This window comes from Euprymna scolopes, chromosome 31 (assembly GCF_053919585.1).
Source record: "Euprymna scolopes isolate OS-2025 chromosome 31, ASM5391958v1, whole genome shotgun sequence".
NCBI classification, from domain to species: Eukaryota; Metazoa; Mollusca; class Cephalopoda; order Sepiida; family Sepiolidae; genus Euprymna; species Euprymna scolopes.
This window is the reverse complement of record NC_136512.1, coordinates 53,233,500-53,261,462: the sequence shown is the minus strand read 5'-3', so window position 1 is coordinate 53,261,462 and position 27,963 is coordinate 53,233,500. Positions and strand designations below refer to the sequence as shown.

Here is a 27,963-nt window from a genome sequence, read left to right as displayed (position 1 = left end):
GAGAAAAAAATAACAACAGAAAACGACCGTAATGTTACTTACCTGAAATTGTAAAACACACACACACACACACACACACACACACACACACACACACACACACACACACACACACACACACACACACACACACATATATATATATATATATATATATATATATATATATAAAATAAAAATAAAATAAAATAAAAATACCAGCGATGGTTGATGTTATGTAGTTTTGAAAAAAAGAAAAACCGAATGCATTTATAAAATGGTGATCAACGTTTCATCCCTTATTGTAGGGGACATCTTCAGGATATTAAAAGAAAAAATGCAGAAGAAGAAAACGATCAGACCATACGTAAATGAAAAGGAAACAGTGTTAGAATCCTATCCATATCGGGAAGGAAACTATGTCTTCTGCATTTTTCCTTTTAATATCCTGAAGATGTCCTCTGCAATAAGGACGAAACGTTGATTATTTCATAAATTCATTCGGTTTTTCTTTTTTCAAAACAACATAACGTCAACCATCGCTGGTATTTTTATTTTATTTTTATTCTGTCGAAATGGAAAACCGATCTTTTCTGCAAACATAACAAAGCATCTTAATCGCAGCAAATTCTCACAACAACAGGAGAAGTTTTCTGGAAAAATGTAATGAAGAAAAAGTCATACCCGCATGCATACCTAGATTTTTTAAAACATCAGACCATATTTTCCCGGAGTACATTGAAAAATACCTTTTGTCATCTGTAGTATATCTAAAGCACCAAAGCTCGCATCTTTTTCGAAAAGCCAGGACATTAATTACTGAATATCAACAAAATTACAAGAAGACACCCAGATCAATTAAGAACATCAACAGATCTGTCAAAAAATTTAATACGCGCCATACTTTTAAATTGGAAAACAAACTTGCTCAATTGATAAAAAACAGCAAATGGAAAACTTTAGGACGTCCAGACCTTATTCTAAACCTTACTTCAAAACCACTCTCGGACATTGAAACTGAAGCTCTCAGCTTCGGTCTTAAATTCGCTACCAGCAAACATTCGAACATCACCACTAACACAACCCTAAAAAATTATAGACAAGATGATCCGGATTTCACAAAGAGCTTCATACAAGGGATATTATCTTTAACAACTACGCAACCTCAAGAATTAGCATTACCAAAGAGATACATTGATGCCTTAAAACTTTTAACAAAAAATAAAGACATTATCATTTCATAAGCCGATAAAGGAGGTGGAATAGTAATCATAGATAAAGATACATATCTAAAAAAATGCACACACTATCAGCAGACGGAGATACATATACTTCGATAGACTTAAAATCTATACAAAAAGATGTCGAAATCTTCAATAAATCTATTAAAAAAACTTTATTTATTATACGGCCTCCCCAAAACACATAAAGAAAACATCCCTATGCGACCCATAGTATCTAACATCGGAAGCGTCACCCATAAATTAGCACGAGCTATTACCCAGATTTTAACTCCATTAATGGGCACTATCAGCACTTCGCATATTAAAACTCTGGCGACCTTCTAAATAAAAAAAAAAAATATGGACATACAAAATAAAACCATGCATAGTTTAGACATAATTTCCCTATACACCAATATTCCTATCAAAAAATGCCTTAATCTACTCCACAAGCACCTAAACAAAATTAAAGCCGATCTACCTTTTTCCTCGGATACATTAATACAAATAATAACACTTATCACCGATAGAACCTTTTTCCAGTTTAATAATTCCTACTACAGACAAAAATTTGGACACCCTATGGGTAACCCCCTTAGTGGTGTACTAGCTTGCTTATTTCTAGAATTCCTAGTGGTGTTTGGAGATGTGCGTTGAGAAAAAAAAAGTGGTAGTAGGAAGGCAGGCTCGAACCCGTACCGTGAAGGAGAAAAAGAACGGGAAACAGTGTGACGTCTTTGCTGTTACGACCACCGTCAAACCGGAGGTGACGTAGATTTAAATTAAGACTAGAGAATCGAAAAGAGAGGATAACTTTCGAAAATATCGGCGAAAAAAGCGACCCCTCCCTTAAGAAAAGTGTCCAGTTGAGGGCGAAGTATTTAATATTTTTAGCCAATTTTTCGATATTTGTCGTCTGAAGGGTCGAGCTTCAAAACGATACTGATCTTCTAAAAATCCGTCGCCTCTGTCGAAAGTTTTAGGCAGACATGCAAGCATACATAATACATACAGACATACATGCATACATTTATATATTAGTAGTTCAAATAGCTTACCCTATTTCTGAATACCCTTTATGTAAAATTTCAAATGTTTAGACCAGAAATTGTGCGAGTAATTTGGTAGAGACCGCAGAAGTCAATTTTTTTTTATTTGACCCCTATTATGACCCCCTTAACATTTACTGTTTTGAGCTCAAATCAAGTTATTAAGTTAGATGCATGTCAAAGGAACCTATATCTAAAATTTGAATTGTTTATACCTAAAATTGGCGGAGAAGTTTGGTAGAGTTCTCAAATTTCTCTTAACAGAGTTCTCAAGTTCTCTTAACAGCCAAATTTCTGGCCGAAAACTGATTACAAAGATTTTCCCAAATCTCAGTACCCTGTATATCAAATTTCGAGTCTGTAAACTGAAAATTGACAGAGTTATTGCATAGGAAAATATACACAGAGGCACACAGACAGACAGACAGACAGACAGACAGGCACTTTCACTTTTATAAATATAATAGCATGGATGTTTGGAGGTGTATGCTGAGAAAAAAAAAAGATCAATTTTTTAAAACTTTGGCCCCTATTATGACCCCTTAACATTTATTGTTTTGGGATCAAATGCAGTTATTAAGTTAGATGCATGTACACAGAACCTATATCTAAACGTTCAAGTGTTTAGTCCCCAAATTGTCGGAGGAATTTGGTAGAGTTCTCAAAGGTCAAATCGTTGAACTTTGACCCCTTAACAGCCAAATTTCTGGCCGAAAACCAATCACATAGATTTTCTCAAATCTAAGTACCCTGTATATCAAATTTCGAGTTCGAGTAGACTAAAACTTGACAGAGTTATTGCGAAGGAAAATGTACACAGACAGACAAACAAACAGGCAGACAGACAGAGACGTTCACTTTTATAGATATACTAGCAGTTCCGCCCGGTTTTGCATTTTACATTTTAATAGTTTTAAATATCTTTAAACGAGGGGGAGAGTTTTTTAAAAACTATATCGCCCTCAAAAAACAAAACAATGAACAAAACAAAAAAAAAAATGAAATTAAAAAGAGGCACTTTTGCGGTATGCTGACGGTAGTCATTGTTAGAGGGAGATAACTCCAATTTCTTCTTGGTCAAATAACACGGCAAATAAGTAACAAACAAGATCTTTTTTCAGAACAAAAATATATTTGAAAACCAAAAGATTTATTGTATAAAAATGTATCAATATACAATTGTAAAAACATTTATCTCAAAGTTTGCGTAAGAAAATATAATTTTAGTAAAACAATTTTGTAATGAAAGCAACATTGGATTTTAATAAAGTAATTTTTTTTCGAACAAATAAATAAATTAAATGAAACATTTTTCGAATCAAAGCAACATTTTGATTTTTTTCTTTCCGAAACATTTTTAATTGTTCTTTGACAGAGAAGCGCCACTTGGCGACAGTTTAGTGAAACGCACAAAAAAAAAAAAAATAAATAAAAAATAAAAATAAAATAAAAATAAAAAAAATGGCCGCCCTTCGTATACTGCAGAAGTACCTAAAACGATTCTTGAATAACGGGAGTTTTTTTTTTTGTTTTGTTTTTTACTATGAGTTTGTGCATTTGGTATACAAAAAAAAAAAAAAAAAAAAAAATCGAATTACAAAAAAAAAAAAATTAAAAATTGAAACTACCGGAACATTCCAAAGAAGGATTGAACTCTCCCACTGTTTTTTAAATTATTTTTTTAATACCCCAAAAAATACCGTTATAAATAAGAAAATGGCTGCTGTCCGCATACTGCAGAAGTACTAGAAAATGTAATGCCTAAACACTAGACATATAAAAATTGTAATTAACTGTGAATAAAACGTGAAATATTTGGGGGCGAAAGAGAGGATGTGTGTTGGAAATCTTTCGCATAGTCGTTTTTAGTTTATTTTTGCTTCAAATTATTAAGAAAAAAGTAATCAATAAAGGTAAAGAAATTTATTTATCAATTTTATCGAATTAACTTTTTAATTTCATTTTTTTTGGCGCTGTTGTTTGTTGTTTTGTTTTTGAGCGAGAAATAGTTTTTACAAAGCTCTCCGTCTCCCTAATTTATATTTTAAAAACTATTAAAATTTATTTTCTTTTGGAGGGGTAGGGCCCTTTTTAAAACTATAGCTTCCTCAGTATTATTATTAAAAGAAAGATAAGATAAATTGTGCGTCGCAGTCACCAACCTATTTATTCCCCTTTACATTCTATTTTTAATTATCATTATCACAATTAGAGTAGATAGATTATATCTAAGCATAGAGATAAATTAATTATATATATTTTAAGATTTTATTATTGTTATTATTGCCATACAACTTTCAAAGCTTCGCCTAGTAAATAAGCAAAAAAGCTATGATGGGAAATGAGAGCGAGGGTGGGGGAGTGGACGAGAATGGGGTAGGAAGAAGAAAGACATGCCTTAGAATCACCACCAATAAATTATTTTTAGTTTCCCATTTTCATTCTTTATTTTTCCCTTCGTTCTTTGTTTTTCTTTTCTTCTTTTCTCCGTTGCGTCTTTCCCTTTTCTTCCTTATCAGTTAACCCCTTCACTAATCTATGAAGGGATGATAGTCGTGGGGCGGGGATATACAAGAAGGCAACGTAAGTTGCACTTTTTCTGACCACATAAAAATTCTAGTCAAATGAAAAGCATAAATAAATTATAGAATTAGTCTTCTATCTATCTATATCTATACTCCTATAAATTCGTTTTTTTTTCGTGTGTATTGATATTCATATTAAAAACTCTCTTTTCTATTTATTTAAAAAGAAAATACAATTTTCTTATATATGGGTTGTGGAATTGCATTCACTAGCAAAAGATCTAGCTAATTTGCATATTCTTTTAAACATTTATTTTAATTAATTCCCTATTTAGTTTTTTCGGTTTTCTAATGGGATGATCATCTTTAGTTAACTATTACGTGTAATTATATTCATGCAGATATTCTACATGATTTATACTTGCATAATATTTGCGTAAAAAGTTTATAGTAAACACAAAATTGTTTCCATATATATTTATGTATACGTATATTTTTGTTTAACAAATTTTTTCCTACCAAACTCCTCCTAGAGTTTTTGGTCTACAGACATGAAACTTCATATGCAAAACTTTATATTTGGGTTTTAGCTCGGAAAAATCTGTGCAAAAGTGTGAAAATTAAAAAAAATGAAATTTGACAGATGAAGATCGAACGCTGGCATTACGAATGCATAACTTAGTAGCCATTGGTTCATGTTTTGATTTTTATCCTTGTAGTAAACATGTTTTCATAGCCCAGTCATTGACGGCAGAGGCAAAATAAATTGTGAGCTGAACGTTTTGGTTTCGATTCTCGGTGATGGCGCATTAGTCTCTTTTTTTAAATACTTTTTAAATCATTACTATATATTGCATCCAATCTATCTAAGGGAATACTATTATACAAAAAGCATTACTTTACATATTCACACTTTTAATATATACATATGCACATAACCTTATGAACAGTACATAAGGCCCGAGCAAAGCCGGGCGGAACTGCTAGTATATCTATAAAAGTGAAAGTGTCTGTTTGTCCGTATACATTTCGGTACCAAATAACTCTGTCAATTTTCGGTCTAGAGATACAAGATTTGACATAAGGGGTACTGAGATTTGGAAAAATCTTTTAATCGATTTTCGGTCAGAAATTTGGCTGTCAAGAGGCCAAAGTTCAACGATTTAATCTTTGAAAACTCTACCAAACTCCTCCGCCAATTTTGGGTCTAAACACTTGAAACTTTAAATGTAGGTTACTTGGACATGGCTCAAACTTTTTAATTTGATTTGAGTCCAAAACAATAAATGTTAAAGGGTCAAAATTGTGGTCAAAGTTAAAAACAATTTGACCTCTGCTGTCTCTACCAAATTACTTAGCAAATTTCTAATCTAAACATTTTAAATTTTATATAAAGGGTATTTAGAGATTGAGCAAGCTTGTTAATCGTTTTGGGTCGAAAATTTGAGCTGCCAAGAGGTCAAAGTTCAAAAGATTTGAGCTTTGCGGTGTTTAGCAAACTACTCAGCCAATGTTGTGTTTAAACATTTGAAATTTATATATAACGAGTATTTAGATATGCGACAAGCATTTTAATCAGTTTTGGGGTGAAAATTTGGCTGTCAAAAGGTCAAAGTTGAAAGAGCTGACCTGTGTAGATTCTACCAAATTCCTTCGCCAATTTTGTAGTCTAAAGATTTGAAATTTTAGATGTAGATAACTTGGACATGGGTAATTTTTTTTATTTTGATTTGAGACCAAAATATTAAATGTTAAGGGGTTAAAATTGGGGTCAAAGTTTAAAAAAAATGACCTCTGCGGTCTCACAAAATTACTCAGACAAATGTTGGTCTGAACATTTGAAATCTTACATAAAGTATATTTACACGTAGGGCAAGTTATGAACAGTGCATAGGGTCCGAGCAAAGCCGAGATGAACTGCTAGTAAACAAATATTCTTCTGATAAATAAATAAATACATCTGTGTTTGTTTCTTTATAATTTGGACGGACATATGTAAATCCACGTGAAATAGTCACGTTTGGAACCACACTTCTGACGTCATAAACAAAGGAACTTTCTCTATAGGAATCGAGAGTTCGAAGTTAGGCAGGCAGTCAGTAGATGAGGATCAGATAATCGGAGCAGATCACACTCGGTGATAGAGTCAGTTGGGGAGTGGGATCCCCTTAGAGGCGAAGGGAGAAGAGTAGAGCATTTAGTGGAAAAGGTTTGAATTCCTGACATCACCAATCGGCCAGTTGAAGAATAAAGAAATCATCTATAATTTTGTAACTGTATTGTCTCGTGTCGTCTTTATAACCGAAAAGATAAATGTGTTTATATATTCATCTATAAACGAACTCTTGTATATCTCCCTTACACGCAATCTGCCTCCTTCATCACAATAATGAATCTCCTCCTCTCTAGGTTTTGTTACTTAGTTTAGTTGAGTCCACGGCTTGCAGAAATTAAGTAAAATCCACGACTGGTAAAAATACGATGATCTCTTGTTGCAGGGTGCCTTCGTGGAGAGATGTGTACTTCCAATTCGAACTTTACCAAGTTCATAATTTTATTTCCTTTCGAAATAAAAAATCTTTCCATTTCTTTCCGTTACTTCCGTGAGTTAGCAACTCCAAACTTAAGGACTTGTGCCATCCAGTTCGGAAGTAGGAAAATTCAAGTATTCATAAAATTCTTATCTACACAGTTGATTCATTTCAAAATGCTCTTTTTTTTGCGTTACTTGCATCTGCCTTCTCCTGTCCGTAAGACATTACGCGTTTCAACGAGATTCATTTTCACTTTTTTTACCCTTGGCAACGCTTACACGAGGGGACTTCTTTTGATCTTCACTGCCGCTCTACAAGTGATTTATTTTTCTCGAGCCGTGTGTTGGCGCGAGTTTCCACCCACGCCCACCTAAACGTTAAACGAAAAGTATTAATTTGGTTGACCATATTCGGTGGTTTGAATTAACGTTTCCAAAGTAACGAAGCGAAATAAGACAATGGCGGCGCCTAATTGCAAGGTAATCTGGTGACGCCAGGTATTAGGAATGTCATAGTGTATGTATTATCAGCATTCGTTGCTAAAACTCGATACTGAGTAAAAATGAAAAAAATGTCTATAATTCACCGAAGATGGAATATATTAAATATATATTGTTTTTATTTGTTGAACAAAAAAAAAAAAAAAAAATCTTGTCGCCCCGAATTTAGCTTTAAAATTATTTATGATATATATATATATATATATATATATATATATATATATATATATATATATATATATATATATATATTTCTATTATTATTTAAAATGATTTATGATATTTTTTTTATTTCTATTATTATTTAAAATGATTTATGATATTTTTTTATTTCTATTATTATTTAAAATGATTTATGATATTTTTTTTATTTCTATTATTATTTAAAATGATTTATGATATTTTCTATTTTTATATTAATATCTGCTTATTTATCAGTAATTAACAAAAATTTAGGCCGGAAAAATATATTCCTTGTTAGTAAAATAAAATAAAAATACGAAAAACACAAAGTATCTATAAAACAAAGCAAAAACTGTCAGTCTCTATTTGTAGAGGGCAAACTTAGACAGAAGATAAGTTTTAATGTGAAAAGACCATCTTCCCAAAACAGTACTCTGTGTATTAAGATTTTTTGTAATCAGCTAATGTGATTGACAGCATCTTTCAACTAGAACTACAACCATTAAAATAAAGATAAAATAAAAATAAAATTAAGCCGAAATGGACACGGTGCCGTTCTGTCTGCTTTCTTCGTGCCCTTGACGATGACCCATTATCTAAATTCAAGTAGAGTCAATACACTTTAACTTTGTTTTTATTTAATTCTTAGCTCGAGATGGGGGCGCCGGGAACATATTGTGTCCACTGTATATTGATGCTGGATGAGATTATAAAAATCAACATCCCATTAACAAATCGTAGGCTTTTTCTGGCCAGTTAAAAGAGCTGCGATGGACTGAGCAGTCAAGCAACCGGACATCTACACATTCACCTCTGATAGAATTAAAAAAAGATGATCTACTGACCAACTCTTTAGAAAATCTTTGATAAATAAGAACGAATATCGGAACCCTACGAAAGAGAAACAATCACTTCAATTATTCATGATGACTTCAAAAAATGATTTGAATGAACTGGACAATTGGAAATTGTCCAGTTTTAATAAATCGGCTTCTGCACGATCAGGTACGTATGTTAGCCTTTGCTTCTTTTTGATATAATGTCTGCGAGAAAATAATTTTTGTGTAGGAGCACAAACAAACAGTAATACTTGACTTTGGCTTTTAGCATTTAAATTCAACTCCAAAATTAATTTCTATTTGCTACGAAGTAAGCAGAAAGAAGTAAGCAGAAAGAAGTAAGCACGTGTCACCAATTTTTAAATTCTTTACTCTGATAAATAGTAACTAGTAGTATATTTCTCGTCACACAAATGTTAACAAATACAAAACTGCCCAACGAATAAGCAAAGAAGAGAACGCAAATAGCAAGTCAGACAAAGCCACCGCCTTCACTCTATTTCTATGAAACGTTTCTTTACTTTTACTTTCCTTCCTGCTTTTTATACTTGTTTGTATGTTTTTGCCATTTTATATCTTCTTTTGTTATCATTTACAAACGCCTTTGATGTTTAAAGTCTGCTATCATTGTTTTACTGTAAGGCCGCTCCTGCCTTCCCAATGATCAGGAAAAAAATTCTAATTCTTTTCACACACACACACACACACACACACACACACACACACACACACACACACACATATATATATATATATATATATATATATATATATATATATGGCAAATACGCTACACAGAAACTGTTGTTTCATTCCCAGAGGAAATCAAGTAACTAATGGCTCTACGGAATACTACTCACGTATTGAGCACTGCAAATATATATACGGAATATATTATACAAGGGTATACCTTGTCAAAAATTATGAAAAACAATTTTATTTGCAGTGTTTGTGCTAATAATATTGATATTAATACGCCTTTGCCTTTGTTCTAAAACTTTCCTGTTTGAGACGCTTTTTCCCTTTTCTTTTAACTTCACCGTTTGGGATGTTATTTCATGCGAATGTTACTGCAAATACTTACAAAGCATATTTTTTCATCAATTTTTGATGGAGGTGTTGCAATACTTAATCAATAATAAATCAAACTGGTTGCTTCATTTTTACTATCATGACTCTCCAAACTTTAAAAGATTATATCTTTTGTTTTCTACACAGAAGAAACTCTGTTAGACTTTCTATATTCTAGAAAAGTGTGCTTCAATCCCTGGTTCCTCACTGTGAAACCTTCACAATAATAACCCATCCTCTTACCACAGGTACAAGGAACTTTCCTCGCTGGCATAAAACAAAATTTCCATGAACAGAGTGTGAAACAAATTACCATAAGATTGCATCAGTACGATTTTAAATTCAATGTCAACTTTGTAAAGATATAGGACATTGGCAGGTGTGAGAAGACTGGCATTGTCTTTTCTCCAATTCATGTTAGCTGTGGATGTTAGCCTGAAAAGTTGTCGTGATGAATTCTCAAGTAAGGTGCTATTAGCTATGGCAATCGATGGTTAAAAAAATTCTTATAATAGTTCAAGGAAAGGAGCTTTATTTTAGTAGCATTAACTGTTACTATCCATTTATGTCCCCATTTCATTACAGACTGGAGGCCATTTTCTATGGGCTCAGCCATTGCCTTAGATATGTGCGTGTTCGTTTTGCCGACATGTTGAGAATAGAACATAGTGTCGTTAGGATAGAATTTCATCAGTGAGACCGTTTATGAAAATTGGGAATAATAAAAGTCAAAAGATCGCCTTCTGAGTCGCATCCACATTAACGTCATGTTGCTTAAATGTACGGTCATTGAGGACAACCTCATTTTTTTTATGATAAGAATCTGATAATATTAAGCATTCGTTCAGCAATATCGTATGAATTGACATGTCTGATTTAATAGATTCCGTTATCATCTAATGTAATATCTTGGGGAAAAATTACTGTAATCATATCGTTGTGTGACTATTGCATTTTTATATGCTTTTGTTTGCACCTCTCTTCCTTCACCGCGACAAATATCGCCATACTAAAACAACCCAATTATTCAACTTATCTTGCTTTATAAAACTAGTTTTCCCCCAAAATAAAGAGGGTTATTAAAGGGACCCATTTTGAAGGCATGAGTGCCATCAAGAGGCTGTAGTGACGGTAATATCAGAAGGTTCCTTCTACCAATGTTTAGAAACATGGGACAGAGAAGAAAGGTGGAGTAACATGCACCCGATTCAAATAAAATCAACTGCATTATAAGTATTATAAGCGAATAAGCATTGCCAACTAGTCGTTCCAAATTAGTGTTTCATAGAATGCGTATTTTGAAATTAAAGATGATATATAATAACGGATGGAAAAATGCTCATGAAAAAATTAGATAATTTAAGGGAGATAATTCACATTTTAAGCTGCACAGATTTTCTCGTTTACAGCATTTGATTAATTATTCAACATTTTCGCTCTTGTAAGATATTCATAATTTTTTTTTATTTCAAACAAACTGAAACCGTAGTTGAATATTGTAAAAAAAAAAAAATATACTGAAAGAAAAAAATAAAATAAAAGAAAAATAATTAAAATCAAAAACCGAAGTGTGAGATGTGATGCTATTTGGATCTAAATTTAAAAATCTGACTAAACTTTATAGGTAAGGAGAAAATAATTGTTCTATCCTTTTATCATTGAACATTTTGTTTGTTCTTGAACAGGAAACGAGGAGCCATGTTCATTTCGTCTACCAACGCGGGAACGGCTTACTTACACACGATATCAACTGGATTTGCTTAACGGAATTTTCCATCACATTCGCTACCCGAACAGTCAACAGAAAGAAATGATAGCGAAAAGAATTGGCATTTCACGGGAACAAGTTAAGGTAATGTTTTATTGCAACCACTTATATATATATATATATATATATATATATATATATATATATATATATATATATATATATATATATATATATATATATATATTATTATATTATATATATATATTTAATTCTTTGTAAATTATACAAATTATCATATGCACTTAGAAAAAGAAGACTAGATCGAAGATTATCTTTAAATTAAAACTGAGTTTATTTAAAAAGGGTGACTTTATTCTTAATTCTTCTAAACCTGTTTTACAATCACTTCATTATAATTACATATTCGATAATATTCTTAAAAAACTTTTTTTTTTACTATTATTCATTTATGCAAACACGAGCATATTGCCATTGTTGCATTAGGGGTTATTGTGAAATATGTGATAATCACCCATCTGCCAGGGGCAGAGGTGTTTGCAAGTGCCATAGCCCGTCATTGTCATGAGGTCATCAGGGTAGATATGACCATAGCAGGCGATGATGTGGTTTAATTTCAGTTAACAAAACTGACATTTGAGAGACCCAACACGTTGTACACTCCATCGCAAAGGAGACAAATACTAGGAATACAGGTTTTAAGAAACGATCTTTATTGCTCATTCTCTGACCACGTGCAACTTCTTGTTATAGCTGTGACGTGACCCACGTGTCTATAACATGATTATGGCCCTCTAGAACGTGATACTCGGTCTGCACAGAACGTTTTGTTTCTATAGCTTTTTCTTTTCTTCTTCGACATGATGTAACTTTCCACACTGCTCGGCATTTGCATACAGCCGCCATACACATGTCCTCAATCCGTTAGAAGAGAATTAAAACATTTTACAAAAAAATTTCATTTACATTTTATAAACAGTTTTATATTTTATTTACATTTTACAAACAATTTTATTTTTTATTTACATTTTACAAAAAAAATTATATTTTAATTATATTTTACAAACAGTTTTATATTTTATTCATATTTTACAAACAATTTTATACTTTATTTACATTTTACAAAAATTTTTATATTTTATTTACAATTTACAAACAGTTTTATATTTTATTTACATTTTATAAAGAATTTCATATTTTATTTACAATTAACAAACAATTTCATATTTTACTAGCAAGACCCGTTACCATTGCTCGGTGATAGCATCCCCCTACATGTAAAAAAATAATTTATGGTTGGTATTGTTTATGTAGTCAAACCACCAACCTTCTCATGGTAAGAACGGCAATCAGAATCGACACCCCCAACCTATCTATATTAAGAACGGCTTTCGTAATAGAATTTATTTAAATTTTACAAACAATTTTGTATTTTATTTATATTTTACAAACAATTTCATATTTTATTTACATTTTACAAACAATTTTGTATTTTATTTACATTTTACAAATAATTTTATATTTTATTTACATTTTACAAACAATTTCATATTTATTTACATTGTACAAACAATTTTCTATTTTATTTAAATTTCATAAGCAATTTCATATTTATTTACATTTTATAAACAATTATATATTTTATTTACATGTAAAAACAATTTCATATTTTTTTACATTTTAAAAACAATTTTATATTTTATTTATATTTTACTAACAATTTTATATTTTATTTATATTTTACTAATAATTTTATATTTATTTACATTTTACAAACAATTTCATATTTTATTTATATCTTAAAAACAATGTCATATTTTATTTTCATTTTACAGAAAATTTCATACTTTATTTACATTTAGCAAAAATTTCATATTTTATTTACATTTTACAAACAATTTTATATTTTATTTACGTTTTACAAAACAATTTTATATTTTACTTATATTTTACAAACAGTTTTATATTTTATTTACATATTACAAAAAATTTTATATTTTATTTATATTTTACTAACAATTTTATATTTTATTTACATTTTACTAACAATTTCATATTTTATTTATATGTTAAAAACAGTTTTTTTTATTTTATTTACATTTTGCAAACAATTTCATATTTTATTTATATTTTACAAACAATTTTATATTCTATTTATATTTTACAAACAATTTCGTATATTTTTTACGATTTAAAAACAATTTCATACTTTATTTATATTTTACAAACGATTTTATATCTTATTACTATTTTACAAACAATTTCATATTTTATTTATATTTTACAAACAATTTTATATTTTATTTATATTTTACTAACAATTTAATATTTTATTTATATTTTACAAACAGTTTTTTATATTATTTACATTTTACTGACAATTTTATATTTTATTTACATTTTACAAACAATTTCATACTTTATTTATATTTTACAAACAGTTTTTATTTTATTTACATTTTACAAACAATTTCATATTTTATTTATATTTTACAAACAATTTCCTATATTTTTTACATTTTAAAAACAATTTCATAATTTATACATATTTTGCAAACGGTTTTATATGTTACTTACATTTTACAAACAGTTTTATATTTTATTTACATTTTACAAACAATTTTATAGTTTACTTACATTTTACAAACAATTTTATATTATATTTACGTTTTACCATCAATTTTATATTTTATTTATATTTCACAAGCAGTTTTATATTTTATTTACATATTACAAACAGTTTTATATTTTATTTATATTTTACTAACAATTTTATATTTTATTTATATTTTACAAACAATTTTATATTTTATTTATATTTTCCAAACAATTTCATATTTTATTTACATTTTACTAACAATTTCATATTTTATTTATATTTTACAAACAATTGTATATGTCATTTACACTTTACAAGTAATTTTACATTTTATTTACATTTTACTAACAGTTTCATATTTTATTTATATTTTACAAACAGTTTTCATATTTTATTTACATTTTACAAACAATTGTATATTTTATTTACATTTTACAAACAATTTCCTATATTTCTTACTTTTTAAAAACAATTTCATGGTTTATTTATAATTTACAAACGATTTTATATCTTATTCATATTTTACAAACAAATTTATATTTTATTTATATTTTACTAACAATTTTATATTTTATTTATATTTTACTAACAATTTTATATTTCATTTATATTTTACAAACAGTTTTTAATTTTATTTACATTTTACTGACAATTTTATTTTTATTTAAATTTTACTAACAATTTCATATTTTATTTATATTTTACAAACAATTGTATATTTTATTTACATTTTACAAACAATTTCATATTTTATTTAAATTTTACAAACAATTTCCTATATTTTTTACATTTTAAAAACAATTTCATAATTTATTCATATTTTACAAACAGTTTTATATTTTATTTATATTTTACAAACAATTTTATATTTTATTTATATTTTACAAACAATTTCATATTTTATTTACATTTTACTAACAATTTCATATTTTATTTACATTTTACTAACAATTTCATATTTTATTTATATTTTACAAACAATTTTATATTTTATTTATATTTTACAAACAGTTTTATATGTTATTTATATTTTACAAACAATTTTATATTTTATTTACATTTTACTAACAATTTCATATTTTATTTATATTTTACAAACAATTTCATATTTTATTTACATTTTACAAACAGTTTTCATATTTTATTTACATTTTACAAATAATTTTATATTTTATTTACATTTTACAAACAATTTCCTATATTTTTTACATTTTAAAAACAATTTCATATTTTATTTATATTTTATAAACAATTTCATATTTTATTAATATTTTACAAACAATTTTATATTTTATTTATATTTTACTAACAATTTCATATTTTCTTCATATTTTACAGACAGTTTTTAATTTTATTTACATTTTACTAACAATTTTGTATTTTATTTACATTTTACTAACAATTTCGTATTTTATTTATATTTTTCAAACAGTTTTTATTTTATTTACATGTTACAAATAATTTTATATTTTATTTACATTTTACAAACAATTTCCTATATTTTTTACATTTTAAAAACAATTTCATACTTTATTCATATTTTACAAACAGTTTTATATTTTATTTACATTTTTCAAATAATTATACATTTTATTTATATTTTACAAACAATTTCATTTATATTTTAAAAACAATGTCATATTTTATTTTCATTTTGCAAACAATTTCATAGTTTATTTACATTTTGCAAAAATTTCATATTTTATTTACATTTTACAAATAATTTGATAGTTTACTTACATTTTCCAAACAATTTTATATTTTATTTACGTTTTACAAACAATTTTATATCTTACTTACATTTTACAAACAGTTTTTATATTTAATTTACATTTTACAAACGATTTTATATCTTATTCATATTTTACTAACAATTTTATATTTTATTTGTATTTTACAAACAATTTCATATTTTATTTATATTTTACAAACAGTTTTTTATTTTATTTACATTTTACAAACAATTTCATATTTTATTTATATTTTTAAAACAATTTCATGTTTATTTTTATTTTGCAAACAATTTAATACTTTATTTACATTTTGCAAAAAGTACATATTTTATTTACATTTTACAAACAATTTCATATTTTATTTACATTTTAGAAACTATTTCCTATATTTCGTACATTTTAAAAACAATTTCATACTTAATTTATATTTTACAAACAGCTTTATATTTTATTCACATTTTTACAAATAATTATACATTTTATTTATATTTTACTGACAGTTTTTAATTTTATTTACGTTTTACAAACAATTTCATATTTTATTTACGTTTTACAAACAATTTCATATTTTATTTACATTTTACAAACAATTTTATATTTTATTTATCATTTTACAAACAATTTCTTATATTTTTTACATTTTAAAAACAATTTCACACTTTATTTATATTTTACAAACGATTTTATATCTTATTCATATTTTACAAACAATTTTATATTTTATGTATATTTTACTAACAATTTTATATTTTATTTATATTTTACTAACCATTTCATATTTTATTTATATTTTACAAACAGTTTTTAATTTTATTTACATTTTTCTGACAATTTTATGTTTATTTACATTTTACTAACAATTTCATATTTTATTTATATTTTACAAACAATTGTATATTTTATTTACATTTTAAAAACAATTTCCTATATTTTTTACATTTTAAAAACAATTTCACAATTTATTTATATTTTACAAACAATTTTTAATAATTATACATTTTATTTATATTTTACAGACAGTTTTTAATTTTATTTACGTTTTACAAACAATTTTATATTTTATTTACGTTTTACAAACAATTTCATATTTTATTTACATTTTACAAACAATTTTATATTTTACTTACGTTTTACAAACAATTTTATATTTTATTTACGTTTTACAAACAATATTTTATATATTTACGTTTTACAAACAATTGTATATTTTATTTACGTTTTACACACAATTTTATATTTTACTTACGTTTTAAAAACAATTTTATATTTTATTTACGTTTTAAAAACAATTTTATATTTTATTTACGCTTTACAAACAATTTTATGTTTTATTTACGTTTTACAAACAATTTTATGTTTTATTTACGTTTTACAAACAATTTTATATTTTATTTACGTTTTATAATCAATTTTATATTTTACTTACATTTTATAAACAGTTTTATATTTTATTTACATTTAACAAACAGTTTCATATTTTTTAACATGTTACAAACAATTTTATATTTTATTTATATTTTACTAACAGTCTTATATTTTATTTACATTATTTAAATAATTATACATTTTATTTATATTTTACAACAATGTAATATTTTATTAACAATTTACAAACAGTTTTATATTTTATTTACGTTTTACAAACAATTTTATATTTTACTTACATTTTATAAAGAATTTCATATTTTATTTACAAATAACAAACAATTTCATTTTTTACTTGCTGGACCCGTTAACCGGCATTGCTCGCTTTTAGCATCCCCCTACACGTAAAAATTTAATGTATTGTTGGTGTTGCTGTTGTAGTCCAAGCAACAACCTCTTCATGGAAAGAACGGCAGTCGGAATCGACACCACATACCTATCTATGTTAAGAACAGCATTAATAATAGGATTTATTTACATTTTACAAACAAATTTGTATTTTATTTACATTTTTCTAACAATTTAATATTTGATTTAAATTTTACAAACAATTTCATATTTTATTTACATTGTACAAACAATTTTATATTTCATTTACATTTTATAAGCAATTTTATATTTTATTTTCATTGTACAAACAATTTCATATTCTTTTTACATTTTACAAACAATTTTAAATTTTATTTACATTTTACAAACAATTTTATATTTTATTTACATTTTTTAAAAATTCCCTATTTTTTACATTTTAAAAACAATTTCATATTTTTAAACATTTTACAAACAATTTTATATTTTATTTATATTTCACAAACAATTTTATATTTTATTTACATTTTAAAAACAATTTTATATTTCATTTACATTTTATAAACCATTTCTTATATTTGTTTACATTTGAAAAACAATTTCATATTTTATTTACATTTTACAAACAATTTTATATTTTATTTATAATTTACACACACTTTTATATTTTATTTATAATTTACAAACACTTTTATATTTTATTTACAGTTTTCAAACAGTTTTCTATTTTCTATTTACTTAGCATCAATTTCACAAAAGAAGACAAAATGATATTTGTAGAAATTATGACAAACAATTGAATATATTTTTATAATGTTTCTTAGGAATACGTATCCAGAAATGTATAGCTGTGACGTAATCATAGCATAACGAATTCTATCTACAAATGGAATCAAGTTTCTATGTTTCTACAAAATATTGATTTTACTAATCCGATTTTGTAAAGTAAAACTTAATTTATGCATAGGTTAGGATTAGTTTAAGATAATTGTAAAAATAGATATAATTTAATATATCTTAGAGTACTTTAATGAACACTTCTTGGATTTACCAATCGCTATGCCCAATAAAAACCTTTGAATCTCACGGGATATCTGCAACCAAAATTGTTGGATATTGCTGAGTATTCTTTTTCATTTTTCTGTAAACTTTTATTTTCTTCCAAAAACTTTTTTCTCTACCGTTTTCAAAAATTGTGTTAGCCCGCAAAAATAGATGTTTATATATATATTCCTTTTGCTAACGTTTTTTCCTCTGAGGAACAGAGTCATAAAACTCCATGGAATAAGGTATTTTTTATCACATTTATATCGCATTCCTTGTTTTTAATAAAATATTGTAAATTTATTTCTACAATATCGCAACGTCTTTTACTTATAAGTGTGAAAATATATATATGATAAATAAAATTACGTATATATATATATATATAAATATATATATATATATATGTGTATATATATATAATCAATAAAAAATGTATATAAGATATAAAATTATATACATAATAAATAAATAAAAAATATATAAGATAAATGTAAAAATAAATATAAAAAATAGATGATTCGTATTATGTAGATCGTTCGATGAAATTCATTAACATTCACCAATCTCAGAAACGTTGGATGAAACTAACAATTAATGAAGTAAAGATTGAAATTTAATGATTAACAAAAAAGTAAAATAAACTCAGTTCCATTCACAAAAAATAAATAAAACATTAACGTTTCATACAGGCTCCTTATGGAAAAATGTTATTATTTTACTCCTACTTAAAAATAACTTCCTTTGTTTTTAAACAAAAAAACTACTTTGTTGATAACATTTTCGTTGATAAACTCGTGGTGCATTTAATAGAAGTAAAAGTCTTATTAATCTATATCAAATTTGTTTATTTCTAACCTTGTGAAGCTAATACTCTATCTTTTATGTTTTAGCGACCACATTTTCGAATAGCTCTTTTTTGAACACATTTTGTGTGTTGCAGTATCGTAAGATACACGAGGGGCGAAACAAAGAGGAAACGAGAAGATGCATTTATTCTTACATAAATAGTTTTATGTTAATGAGTTATATGAAAAATCTAAGATGGTACTTAATATTTTATATACAACGAAAAACGATGCATATTAGTAGAAAGAAAAAGTACATTAAAGTCTTAATACAATAAGAAAGACATACGTGTTTCCAGGACTCTAATGACTGGTAATGTGGAACATTTTTCATTAATCAATTAAAAATGAAAATTAGTAAGGGAGATAACTAATTATTAAATTGAAGAATATGGTAGACTTATTTACCTTACAATTAAAATTCCATTTCTTTTTCTGTATGTACAAACAAATTAAAATCAAAATCAAAATGACTTCACTGCATCCCGGGTAACACCAGGTAGGTACATCTAATTATATATTTTTATTATTATTTTGCTACAGTAGTTTAAAAGTGTAAACGTGACTAAAGTAATTTTTTAAAAAAAGTGAATATGAAAAATATTTTGGTGTCACTGAATAATTATTTACTGTTTTATTCGCAGGTCTGGTTTCAAAATCGTCGAAGAAAAGAAGTGATTATAAAAGAAAGAGCAAATGATGACAAAAGAGTCGACCAACATCCAGGAGATGCTGCCCTGTCTACTTTTTCCACAACATTATCTCCTTTAATCCCATCTGTAATATTAGTCAGCATCATACAAGAACTTAAGTATTTCACAAAAAATAAAGAGAAAAAGAAAAAGTTTAAACGAAAAAATGATTCTCTAGAGAAACCACTGGAAGATTCTTGTGAATTAAACCCGAAAACTTTCGCCAACAGTCCAACGTTGAAATCAGAAAAGGCAAAACCAATTTCGAAAAATCATTCTATATATTATAGTGCATTCGACATAAAATCTCCTCCTAATCGAATTACACCAACAGTCGCATTTAATCTACGGAGCGATCTCTATCGTGGACCCTTAGAAATATTTTCAAACAATTTTGGCAGTGATACAAATTCAGAAATGGAATACATTTTAAATTTCATCTAAGTATCACAATTAAACTTTGAGGAGATTTCCATGTAATTTTCATAAACCCCCAAAGTCTTCTATGGCTATAATTCTAACTTCATCCCACAAAAGAAGATGGCTTCCCTTTTCCTTCCATGTGTGGTTAGCAATACATAACGTTTCAATATCTTCACATCTTACAACTTTCTAATGTTTTTCTAGCCTTACTTTTAGTTGGAGATGTTTCGCACCGTTTTATGTTTTTTCACATAGAATGACATGCCCACAGTTCTTGGGAGTGATGTTTCCTGTAGTACGACTCGTACAAGATGTTTTTGGAGAATTGAGTCGCTTCTGAATAATACCCTTACATATCCTCTGAATTTTTATCAGACAAGTCTTTTATATATCGTAAACAGACTATGAGGAATTTTCGGATTGTGTTCTTTGATGTTGGAAAATAATAACCAAGATAAAACAGCAGTTTAAACAATTCAAATTATTCAAGTTATCAATCCTCATCTAAAAAATTCCAAAACATAAACAATTTTCTTTTTTATTACATCATTATTTTACCCAACTGATTTAATTGCCCAATTATATTTCATTTCATGTACGAACTGATCTAAATTTCATAAAGTATCGTCTTGGGACACTCTTATTTACACCCTGAATTTATCCTACTTATGAGAAGTTGGTAACGTGTCCGTGACGTCATATTATCCGCAGTTTAATAAGTTTCAAAAAGGCACATCTGTAAATTTAAAAATTAATAAGGCTATTCTGTTTGAAACAATTTATTTTCAAAATCCTATGAAGCAATCAATAAATGACGGATAGTTATATTGAAATTAGTTTATTGCATGCTTAACGGAATATCTTTGATTTGGAATTTCGAAGTTTACAAGCAATTTATGCAATATTTTGGCGTCAATAAAACATATATTTTCATTTTTCTTTGCCTGATTATTGTATCACTTGGAATTTCAATAAAACTTATTATTTATAAAAGGTGAGACTGGAAAAATTGTATTAAACAAATTGTTAGGAGTTTGCAGCATAGCTTCTCGCTTCAAATAATGCATTTTGTTTGATGGAAGTGCCTTTGAGGATTGCCAAGAACCATGTAAACAATATAAATGTAACTAAGTTATCAAATGAAAAAGATGGATAAAAACTTGATGGGTCACCTTCTAAATTTAATAACAGAGTTTTATGAATGAAAGAGAAAAACACGAATAAAAGAACAAAATATTCATTTATCAACACTTTTATAGAGATGTAAAACATATTATGTTTGTTGAAGAAAGTTTCAAGTTATTAAATAAGAACAGAATACAAGCATTAGGATGCACGTTTAAAAGTTCCATTGTGGGAGAGAGTGTGCTTGTGTGCAAGTTTACCTTCTTGATGGTTAAGTTGTTATTGGAGAAAAAGCAGTCATGTTAAAAAGAATTTCTATTTCTTGGCGATTGTTGGTATTAAGAGTCGTGGCTCGCTGTTAGTGCCGGCAAGAAGAACTCAAATTTCGTTTACCATGTCACTGTTTTTTATAAAGTTTGTTACTTTAACACATGTCGCAAAATTTTATTTGTTAATCTATCTGGAATTAGGAATCATTTTTACTGGTTGAAAAATGTTGAGTTCGCACATTTACATCAAAATCCAATGGCCACTGCGGTTAGAGCAAATGACTTTAGTGACTTCGCCTTCCAGAAGAAAGAAAAAAGTGAAAAAGAAAGAAGAGGAAAGAGTAAAACGAATGAACAAAGAAAGAAAAGGGATTGGCTTATGCAAGTTAGTGACTTTCCTAACATGCTTGTTCATCTCGCATATCAATTTCTTACCTGCTACAGATTTTAGAATTTAAGAACAAAAAAGTGAACACAATTGAAAAATGCTCACAAAAGACAACATTTGCAAATTGCATTTGTAGAAGATCTTTTCACTAATGGAAAAATGAGTTTTGCCTAAAAATAGTCTGGCCGGTCAGGCACAGTGTGCATGTACGCCATTGACCTAATTTTGTAAATTTTATTTAGACGTACTGGTGTCTAACTCTGTCCCGTGGGGAGACATAGTAAATAGGTACATCAAGTTAATGTTAGTGTTAGGGTTTAGTTTAAACTGTATAAAATACAGAATGAACACTACTGTGGAATGCGTCGTTGAATAGTGTACAACTATCTGTGTGCGTTTATGCAGAGACAGATATACAAGGGAAGCGATCTTTTTATGCAAATATTCAATGACATGAATGGATTCTATCCTATGAAGTAAGTAATAAAGCCTTTTTTACTACTACCTGCATTTTGTCTGTTTTGTGTCTGGGGCATCTGAGGGATGGGGCTCTTCTACAAAATATTTAGTAATCAACTATTGATTAAACAAATAAAATATTAATTCATTAACACAAAAATGGTCTTATTATTCACAAAGAGATGTGACGCCATCTTGGTTTTCAGATTGCAAATTATGATTTATTATCTAATAAATTAAAACAAATATATGGTAACAACGGATCCTGATGGTAAAAGACCAAAAATTAACTGAAACAGACAATCGAGAGAGATTAGATTGGAAGAAGAAGACGCTGGAGGAAGACTGTGGATTGAAAACTTTGGCTGCCTCACAGGACACAAGAGTTCCTAAATGTAAGTCTAAGTAAGCCTAAGATAACTTAGAAGTAATATAAAATGCAAAGGATCAGAACGCATGTCGCAAAATTTTATTTGTTAATCTTATTGCGGATCTTTAGAAATATTCTTCAAGAGTTTTGATTGTTATATAACAATCTAGGAAATTTAAGATTGAACTTTGGAGAGATTACCGCGACATCTTCATTATCCGCCACCATGCTTCTCTGTCTATAATTTTTACTTCGTTCTACAAGAGTGGGTGGTTTCCTTTTTCTTTCCATATATCATCATCCGTGCATGACGTTTTAATATCTCCATCTTCTATGGCTTTCTGGTGTTCTTTTATCTTTATTTTTAGTAAGCACCATTTCTCACCTTTGTATAATTTTTTTTACTTGGAATGGCATTCACACAGTTATTGGACATAACTTTTTCTACAATAGGTTTGATTCAGAAGATATATATGTTTGGAGAGTTAAATAATAATAATAAATAATACTTTGATGTTATACGGATTACATGTTGCAAAAATACAGAGATATTTTGATGATTATCTTTATCAGTAGATTGTTTGATCCTAAATGGGTTTCACAATTATTAGACCTTAAACCTACCCACAGATTTTTATTTGTGGGTTATCTTAAAGATAATGCCTATCAAAACAATTCTCAGATTATTCCTGAACTGAAGGAGGTTAATCACAGCCAAAATTAGGATAATTCCAAGAAAGGAGTATGTCAAAATTATAGACAATTTTGCCTTATGTATTCAGTTGTGCTTGCAATGCAGAGGTGACCATTTGGAGTATATAATTGAGTAGTGATAAAAAAAGACTATTGGACATTTATGACTGAGACTTGGTGAACAACTCTGACATAAACTGAAGATTATTTGTACCAACTATAGTTGGATTGTAGAAAAAATATGAATATTAATTGCGATTCTATAGGTGAGTGGCCTGCTTCCATGACTGCCATTGAGACAATACACAAAAAACTGAACAGAATAAAAAAAATCTAGGAGTCATTGTAATTCTAAAACTGTTATGGAAAATTACAGTTATATGAAAACTTTTCAACAGGATTAAATGATGCACTAAAAGGTCACAAGGATAATTTTTTTGCAAAATTAAATGGAATGAATATCATACAAGTAAAAATGGGGAAAAGAGTAAAAATTTCTTTACTATTTACAAGACACATAAGTTCATTTTGTTTTAATAAGCTATTTTTATGAATGTGCAGCGTAAACATGCTAACATACCAGTTCTCATTAGATCGTAAAAGTTAAGCAACCTTGACCCTGGTAAGTATTAGATGGTTGATCATTTGAGAATACCATCCGCTGTATGTAAAATTCTAATCCTCCCCTACGAGAACTACTAAAACCTTACATCATCATCTTCTCTGAGTGATATATATATATATATATATATATGCGACAGGGAACCACTTGTGAATTTAATATTCCCACGATACTTCCTCTTTTGAAAGAAACTGGTTCGACCTGCCTAGGGTGAGTGCTTTTGGCATTTTTTATGAATGCCCTGATGGCAAGGCTTTATTATATAGTTGCATACTTGGATGATATTCTGCTTTGAAGTCAAACAGTGAAGCATATTCAAATGAACAAATCACGACTCCGGATTATTTGTTTCAGAAATTACTCTTAACTATGATGTTATCTCTTCATTCAAGTCATTGCGAAAGATGTGTTACAATATAGAATCCTAGGAAAATTTTACACCTTAAAATTTAAAAAATTTGGAAAACTTGGAATTTTGAACATTTGTTTTAAGTGATTTAATTTTACAAATGAAAGCATAAATTTAACAAATTCTCAAAAAATTGCTTTTTGTCCTGAGTCATTGCCTTTGTGTTCACATTTTTAGAAGTTTAAAAAGGCAGTCCTCAGACTATAAACAATTCTTATATTGTTTATAAGACTTATTTATGTTTATTTCTTATATAAAGTTTGAACGTACATAATTTAAATTAACTTCATAATAGATCAATGAAACAAAATTATATATTAAATTGATTGCTTTCAGTGGTATTGTAAATCCTTCTGACCATCATGCAGACCATTTCTTAGTTTCATCATTGATTCTTGTCAGTAATTCATGCAATGCGCATTCTTCTGCCTCTTGATACGTTTAAGAGTTCAGCTTTACTAATGACAATGGCTTTGTCTAGTATTTTTTCCAGGCACTTCACTTCATTGATCTGGTTTGACGTGTAAATTTCATTCATCGTTCATTAGCTGAGGAAAAAATGAAATACAATTTGTATTATTCTTTCATTTCAACTATAATTACTTGAATCCTGTGCATACAAATATATAAACATGCTAGGAAGGAGACCCGACGTTACCCGGAATTGAATGAGGATCACTGAATGTGACATACTTCCAATATTGTTATTGTTATAGAGATATCATCGAAATTGCCCATTTTTCAATCAAATTGATTGATTGTCTACCAATCACGGTGCACTAGGAGAAAGCTTCACATGCTTCCCAACAGTGACTTAGTCCACAATACATTGTAGTCTACATTGCACTGTAGAGAACCTACTGTTGATTTTATAAAATTATTTTTAGATAATGGCTTAAGTTTAAAATTCAAAAGACAAGTATCATAGTTCAATTGTGTTCTAAGCAGAAACATTTTAATATGTCCCCGTCTTATCAAAGAATTAACTGTTGATTTTATACGCCAGGTCCTTCTTCTTGTGAGGTGATAAAACTTCGCAAATGCATTTGTGATATTAGACTGTATAAGGGTGTTAACTTTAGTTAAAATCGGACTGATTTTTCTTGAATCATAATTTCTCGATTATCAATTTTACTTATCAGAAATATTCCAATACAAAACACACTCTAAACCGATCTAAGTACACATAAGCACATTCTAAACCGATCGAAGTACACATAAAGTATAATTGTATAAAATAAAAAAAATCAGCCCAACTGTTTCAGAGCAGATATACACACACAGATAAAGTGCCTTTTATACATAAGTAGAGATGCTCATACCTAAGTTTAAATAGATAGAGATTATGCAACTGTTAATATCAAAATGTTAATTGTATTTAATTATATATATATATATATATATATATATATATATATATATATATATATATATATATAAGAGCAAATAGTTAATAAAACATGTTAAAAACACTTTGAAAAAGAGTTAAAACATATTTAATCTGAAAAGGAAAAACTTAATCCGCAGAGTTTCGAAGAAAAACTTTCCTTCTCATCAGAGGGTAGTAATTAGCAAAATGTGGGATCGGATTTTGCATACAAAAGTATTTGATGAAACTGCAAATAAGTCAAAGATCTTACTTGATAACTGCTGTGGTGGCACACATTCATTTGCATATGTGGATAGTAATTACACATAAATAGGAAGACTAAGTTAGTCTGAGTGTGTGTTCACCAGAAGCCACCGAAGGCCGCCGAGAGCAGATATGTTTCTCCAGCAAAGACTCTCTTATTTGACACCATTATGTAAATATCCTGTAAATATACCTTTTCCTAATACACTTCTTATTTGATCTACCTTTGTTTGTTGAGTCGTCATTTGTATTGCTTTCTACGTTACTTGTTTCACCCTGCAAACTTAACGGTGACGACGAGGATAAACGTCAAATATAACAGTTTGACGAAGAAATGGAAAGAACTCACTAAAAAAAAAAAGTTCAACGCAACGGTTGACCTTTCTAAGGAATACAAGTTTTGACGAACGAAATAGTCGTAAAAACGGATTTTACGCTAAAGAGAAGTTCGACTCAAGCGGAAAAAATGAATAATTCAGCAAACATTGGAAAACTGTAAAATATTTTCCTCGCGAAGTACAACACTAAAAGAAAGAAACGGTTGTTTCCCAAATTCCAAGAACAAAAACTACATTCAGGTTAAAAAAAAAGTAACCTCGATTAATAGTATTTTATTTACTAAAATACTAGTCGGAAAAAAAAGAGACAAACCAAAATGCAGAAATACGCAGACGAGTGTTGTCTAAGCTGGAATCTGAGCAAGATTTAACACTTCAGAAATTAGCAGAGGATTGTGAAAGGGCCATTACACTAAAAAAGGATTAAAAACAGATAGAAGAATTCGGAGTGGCATATGTAAGAAAGGTTAAAAAACCATACACACCAACCAAGAACTATGCAAATAAAAGCAGTCAAAACGGAACGAGATATTCCAAATATAATAATTATAATTATAGTAAAGAATATAACAAGTCTCTTCCTAGATATAACTGTAAGAGATGCGCAGAAAGACATTGGGAATCGGATTGCCCTTATACGAAGAAAAAATGCTACATTTGCAAGAAAGTCGGACACAAAAGCGATTGTTGCAGATATAAAGATTTCACCAGAAAGAGAGTACAGCAAACAAAATCAAATGAAAGATTAGACAAAATTCGGCGAAAATACATAAAAGCGGAAATATTTAAAACACCAATAAAATTACAACTGGATTCAGGATCCGATATTTCTATAATAAACTTGAATACATGGAAAAAGTTGGGTAAACCAACCATGATGAAAACAAGTAAATCAGCTCGGACGGTAACTGGTGGTGAGATAAAATTTGAAGGAGAAGTTATCCTTTCGATA

General features: G+C 28.0%; 1 protein-coding gene across 1 annotated transcript; it reads left to right on the top strand.

Moving 5' to 3' along the window:
- Positions 1-8,919: 8,919 nt before the first annotated feature.
- Positions 8,920-21,638, top strand: LOC145255538 (uncharacterized). Its single transcript, XM_080113995.1, has 3 exons — positions 8,920-8,998; positions 11,589-11,755; positions 20,235-21,638. Exons 1-3 carry the CDS (start codon positions 8,920-8,922, stop codon positions 20,724-20,726), a joined length of 738 nt encoding a protein of 245 aa, XP_079970121.1. The 3' UTR covers positions 20,727-21,638.
- Positions 21,639-27,963: the final 6,325 nt, after the last annotated feature.

Bases quoted from the DNA above. Each gene is read 5' to 3' on its own strand.
- LOC145255538 (XM_080113995.1), top strand. From the start codon at position 8,920: ATGACTTCAAAAAATGATTTGAATGAACTGGACAATTGGAAATTGTCC. The intron at 8,999-11,588 runs GTACGTATGTTA...GTTCTTGAACAG, and splicing joins ATCGGCTTCTGCACGATCAG to GAAACGAGGAGCCATGTTCA. The intron at 11,756-20,234 runs GTAATGTTTTAT...TTTTATTCGCAG, and splicing joins TTTCACGGGAACAAGTTAAG to GTCTGGTTTCAAAATCGTCG.